The sequence below is a fragment of the Sardina pilchardus genome, chromosome 10 (genome assembly GCF_963854185.1).
Source record: "Sardina pilchardus chromosome 10, fSarPil1.1, whole genome shotgun sequence".
NCBI lineage: Eukaryota > Metazoa > Chordata > Actinopteri > Clupeiformes > Clupeidae > Sardina > Sardina pilchardus.
The window spans coordinates 31,632,631-31,638,689 of record NC_085003.1 but is presented as its reverse complement, the minus strand read 5'-3'; the positions used below and the strand labels follow the sequence as shown (position 1 = coordinate 31,638,689).

The 6,059-nt window shown below is 42.3% G+C and overlaps 1 protein-coding gene across 1 annotated transcript in view; it reads left to right on the top strand.

The window, feature by feature from the left end:
• Positions 1 to 3,915, top strand: part of st3gal2 (ST3 beta-galactoside alpha-2,3-sialyltransferase 2) — a 13,032-nt gene extending 9,117 nt beyond the window's left edge. Inside the window, exon 6 of the mRNA XM_062547747.1 lies at positions 174 to 3,915. Within this exon, the coding sequence (XP_062403731.1) occupies positions 174 to 347 (174 nt within the window). The 3' untranslated portion in view covers positions 348 to 3,915. The remainder of the gene's footprint in view (positions 1 to 173) is intronic.
• Positions 3,916 to 6,059: the final 2,144 nt, after the last annotated feature.

Genomic DNA, 6,059 nt, shown 5'->3' with positions numbered 1-6,059 from the left:
ACTTAACTGGGGACAATGTAGTAATATAATACTTGTAATATAGTTGATATGTGTAAGTCACTTTGGACAAAAAAAGTGCCTGCTAAATGTAATGTAAGGTAATGTACTGTCGGGGTAAGATGGAGGGAAGTGAATGGTTAACGGCAATGTTTACCTTTGTCTCACCTGTGCAGGTGAATGTATTTGGCTTCGGCGCCGACAGCCGAGGAAACTGGCACCACTACTGGGAGCAGAACCGCTATTCCGGAGAGTTCCGCAAGACGGGGGTCCACGACGCCGATTACGAGGCCCAGATCATTGACTCTCTGGCCAAGGCCGGCAAGATCACCGTCTTCCCTGGGAAATGATTACCAAAGGGGTTGGAGACGAGGAGAGTGGAAGAACTGAGGGAGGTCGACCCACCTACTCGTACACTTATCGTAAAAGTGTATCTGCTACCACTCACCAGACTGTTGCTTCATCCACCAGACTGTGTCTTGATGAGTTGATGTTGTGTGTACTTTGGGACTGACAGAGCTCCTCTAACTGTTGAATCAGGACTAAGTGACCCGTCTGTCCTGCCCTCTGCGTGCAGACAGTAGCCTACTCTCCTTTGATTGCCGGTGGGCTTTTTTTCGGCTTACTTAAGACTCTCGAGAGGACATGGACCAGACTGTGGCGATCCCACTCCCACTCCTCTCTTGACCACTTCCAGTTCTGTGGACGTTAATCACACGTAAACATGGACAAAGAGGGAGGACCACCACCACCACCACCACCACCTACCCACCGCCTCCACGCCTCTCCCGTTGAGCCCTGATCAGTTGGCGGGGCGATGAGTGGAGCAGCAGACCGATCATGCGCCTTAGAATCTCCCAAACCACCACTGAGTTGCTAAGAGGGCAGCTAGCGATTAGCACTAGGCTGCCACTGCTACAGTACCTCTGGCTCCAGCACAGCTGCAGTGAGGACTCGCGCTCCTCTGATTACTGATGGTCGGCCAAGAGGAGCCAGTGAAATCAAGTTTACATGCCCTTATACGGAGACAGTGTTTCCCCACAAAGTAGCTCATTTTTCTGTTCTTTTTCTGTCCCTCTTGTGTTCCGTCATAGACGAGCATAAATGACACTATCTGCTTACAGGGATATTATTAGCTTAACCAGTGATTTTTAGTGGTTGGCCATTTTTCTTTTATTGACGGGACTGACTAATTATCCAGCTGAAATCAGTGAAGGGGAGAAGAATGCAGAGCTCCTGCGAGACTTCACCTTCACGCACCTGCGAAAACAGTTCTAATACACAAACCACTCGCTCTCATACGCTCACTAAATGTCGTCGCACAGCACATAAGGGTGTCCTCATGAGCATCAGCCGCGGTGTCTATTATCATAGAAACAAAGCAGTCTGCTCTGCGTAGGTGAGCACCAAGGCTTGAGTGCACAGAACAAGCTGCAGCGTACAGACACTCAAAATAACAAAAAAAAATAGTACCAGCCTGTGCGCTGCCACCTGCTGCCTATAGTGCGAAACAACACCTCCGGATTTGTCTGAGCCGTGTTGTCTGTAGCTGACAAATCTGATGTTGGATACCGTTGAAATGAGATGACGTCCATAAATCCTAAATAAATGCCATTACAAAAGCTGTTAGGACTGGGGGAACGAAATGTTCCACCCATATGTCAGCTTAAGTCAAGGTAGTGGGGGGGGGGGGGCATGTGGTTTGACCATAGCAACTCCAGGTGCCATGATTCTCAACCTGTGATTTTTATTTGTCTGTATTTTTGGTTGTTCTTTACTGCTATTATTAAGATTACTGAAATGTTATTTGCACATTAGTCCTGCTAGGATAGATGACAACGGTCTGGCAATGGTATTCTCGGATCAGACAGAATCCAAACACACAATATTATGAGTACTTAAACTTATAGGAGTTATTAATACAGTGTATCAGCCATGTGTTAAGATACTAACCTATTGGATATGTCAAGTGCATGCATGGCCTTGAGATTTAAATGGTAAAAGATCTGATCACGGCCAAAGCACAAGTGGTATTTTAGTTGTTTATGGTGTTATCATTATGTGTACAATGATTTATTTTTGGGTTGAATCTAAGAACAAAGAATGTGAAAGAGAGGGAGAGATAACTGATCATCTTTTATTTTTCTAGGCCCTATCAAACTCTTCAAAATATTCAGGTTCAGCATTAATCCCTTTTGTCATATGAAATGAACACATATCAGTTAACTACAGTTGTGTGGGCACACGTGTGCACACATATACATACGCTTGCGTGCCTTGTTCTAGCTCCTTGTTAACAGTAGCCCTCTCTTCAACGAGTCTTGAACTCACCCCCCATTCAAGTTCGAGTTTAACTGAGCCATACAAACACACAAGCATGCTCTCTCTGTACGGCCCCATTAGTAGAATCTGTGCACTGTTTATTGGTTCATATAAGGGTTCATTATCAGAAAGGGGGGGAAATATCCATGTGAGGCCGTTTGAGGTGCAGTCTGGCCTCCCCCTGATAGTCATCTACTCTCATACGCACTGACCTTTAGAGGGCTTCACAGACCACTATGAAGGACAAAACCACAGCCTTTCCCTCGCTTTTTAGTCCATCCCCACCTTTTGGATAAAGCATCCCCTCTCATCTTGGCCGAGCCGAGTGCCTTGCCTCCACTTGTCGGCCTGGATGACAGTTGACTAGTCTGGTACAGATCAGCGCTAGAACTGGGGCCGAGCCAAGCTAGAACCAGCTCTGACATCTGTGGTGTGTGTTACACACACACACACACACACACACACACACACACACACACACACACACACACACACACACATACACACACACCAGACATGTTTCCACACATGCTGGGAGAGACTGAAGAAAAAGTGACCCACAAGCAAAGGAATGTCAACACTTTGGCTTCATGTAAAAACCAGTTAGTGACACCATAGCAACTCTAGCTATGGGCTCGTCTCAAGCATAAAACATTGTGTTGCCATGGTGAGGCTTACCTGTTGCTTTTTAGCTGAAACGCTATTTGTGGAGGGTGACCGAGGGGCTCAGGTACTCTAATTACTGTAGATCATTTTCCCTGCTATAAATGTATAAACTGGGCAGGTTAATAGTCTTGTTGAAGTCTATGTAAAATGCATGATCCTGCCTCCCCAAAATTAGATCATGACTGGACATCAGAAATGAAAAGGCTTTTGCGGTTAATCCTATATTAACAGAACAAACCGCTTTCATGGACTGATCCTATTTTGGTACCAGCACATATATATATTTAGGGAATATGTTATCTACAAGAATAAAATTCTAAACATGTTTCATCTTATTCATATTCTTACATTCTGATCCTTTATCCATTATAGTTGCACACACACACACATTTTTAATTGGCCAGTTACGTTTGGGAATCACTTACTTGTGCCTGTCTTCTTCAGATGAAGGAGCCCTCCAGTCAGAATAGCAACAAAAACGTAGTCAGATGATGAGAAGCCTCGATCAGGGTCCTTTGATTATTCTTTCCTTTCCTTTCTGTCTGCTCGCGCCATTGGGGTTCAAATGGACATCTTCTAATCAAGAGGATCATTCCTCATGATGGCATCCACCGACAACACAGACTGTACATATCCTCCCAGTCACCGTTAATAATAATAATGATGATGATGATGTTATTACTGCTCTTAACGATAGTCCTCATTAGTGCTCTAGTGACTTAATCAAGTCAGTGCTCTCACCATCCCTCTCTTCAAAACCTCAATCTTCATCGCAGTGTGATTTAGGACTGTTTTTATCTCATGCTATTGTACAAAAATAAAAGCAAAATGGAAACAACACTCATGTTTAATTTTTTACATTGGTTGCATCACTAATGCTTAGTTTCTCAATTTTATTAATACTCCTTTTAGTCAGTGGACAAAAGCATCTACCAAATTATTTATCTAACCCCATTTGAAATAAAGTTGGGACACTGTTTAAACATGAATAGAACCAGAATGGAATGATTTTCAAATCTTGTAAACTCATATTTATTTCAGAATAATGCAGACAACACAGCCATTGTTGAAATTGAGAATGTTTTTGGAAATATATCTTCACTTTGAATTAGAACTAGCAGGAAGAAAACACTGTGATGCTTCAACTCAACTTTTGAGAATGAAATGTTGTGCCATTATTGCCCAATATACCGCCTGCATCACCCACGCACCCCATTACCCCCATAAGAATTTCATTACTTATAATTCCCTTTATGAGTACATGACAATAAGCTACTTGAACAAGATAGGATTTCAGCTGCTCAACAGTCTGGGGTCTTCATGATTGTGTTTTTCGTTTTGCACCCACTGTGAAGTACCTGAACTCTCCTACTGTGGAGCCTGTTGTAACATGGGAATGCAGTTTGGCCTTGATTTCCACAAATATTCAAGGTCTTTCCTGAAAAAGACTGTAGACGCTATACACGATACTGTATATAAATCTGTATATATTATATATATTACATATTAATTGTGTCTTTCCAGTTAGGTAAGCTGCCCATGTCGGGTGCTAATGCAATTTTCCAGAGCTCACAATGATTTTATATACAGAAACATCTGTTTTTAATGCATTGCCAACTGACACCCCGGAACATCACAGACATCCAATTCCGTTGTGTAGTTTTCTCTGGGTTCTTTTAATATCTGAATATTATGCAAGCTACAATAGATGATGAAATCCCCAAACTTTTCACAATTAACACACTGAGGACTACTATTCTTATATGATTGTGTTATTTGTCTACACATCTGAGTGATGAATACCTTCACATTCATTACTTCTGAGGGACTCATGACTCTGGGATACAGTTGTACCCAGTCCAGGTGCCAGTTAACTTGATTAGTTGTGAAATGTTTCCCCCTCCGTTACCTTTAGCATTGAACAATTTTCAAACCTTTTTTTGATGTCGTCCCAATTTTTTGAGACATGTTGACATCAAATTCAAAATGAGCATATATTTTTCATTAGATGGTGACATTTATCTGTTTCAACATTTGACATGTTGACTGTGTCCTTTGTGCAACTAAAGTTGGGTTTATGAGATTGGCATATTATCTTTCTGTTTTTTTATTACATTTTACACAACATCCAAATTGTTTTGGAAATGGGGTTGTAAACTATTCAAAGATGGAAAGTTATGGATCAGTGGTTGTCTATATGTCTATATAAAATAATGTTACCCCCAATACAGAAAACTATATTTAATAAAGGATTAGGACAAATTAAAGGTGCTCTAAGCGATGTTTGTAACGTCACTTCTGTTGACGTTCAAACAAAACAGACAGCTCGCTACTACCTTCTTCTCCCTCCCATGAAACTGACACTCTCTTAAACACGCATATCATCAGTGATAGTCTGGAACAGTTTGTTACGTTGTTTTTGTTGCCATTTTTGGATCCTGGGCTGCACAGAGTCTGTGCAGAGTCTGTGTTCTCTTCTTTTATTATTACAGAGTATTCAGGGCACAGGCAGCTAGCGGATGGTGAGGTGATTGCAGTATGTGACAAGATATGTTTTAGCAACTACGCACTGTAACATCGCTTAGAGCACCTTTAATTTGTAAACCCTGCCTGATCTGTCGGCTATTTGGATTTCGGCCTGCAGCTCTGGCTGGATAACTGCACATTTATCTCTCCTGCTTCCTGTCCACATCTTCTAGGTCTAATCACATACTAGCTTATCCAAGAGGCGCACCCGGATCGTTGATCTGATTGGTTGAAGGACTATCCAAGAGTGTACAGAGTCATTTGAACTATGCCCATTGATCACGCCTCTTGTGCAGTAGAAATAAAGCAGACTTAAAAGATTGAGCTTAGTATGGTGATAGCCAGACCATTTTAAATGGTGCTTTCTGAGAAAATGGTATTATGACTGATGACATTTTCAGATGTCTTTTCAGCCCTTTTTAGAGACATGCCATCACCAACCTCTTCCATACACCCAACAGTTCAGGAGGCTAGCTGCTTCAGGGAGTCGACCCACTGGTCTACGTCAGCAAATGGCCCACAAAACTCAACTGCAACACACACACGCA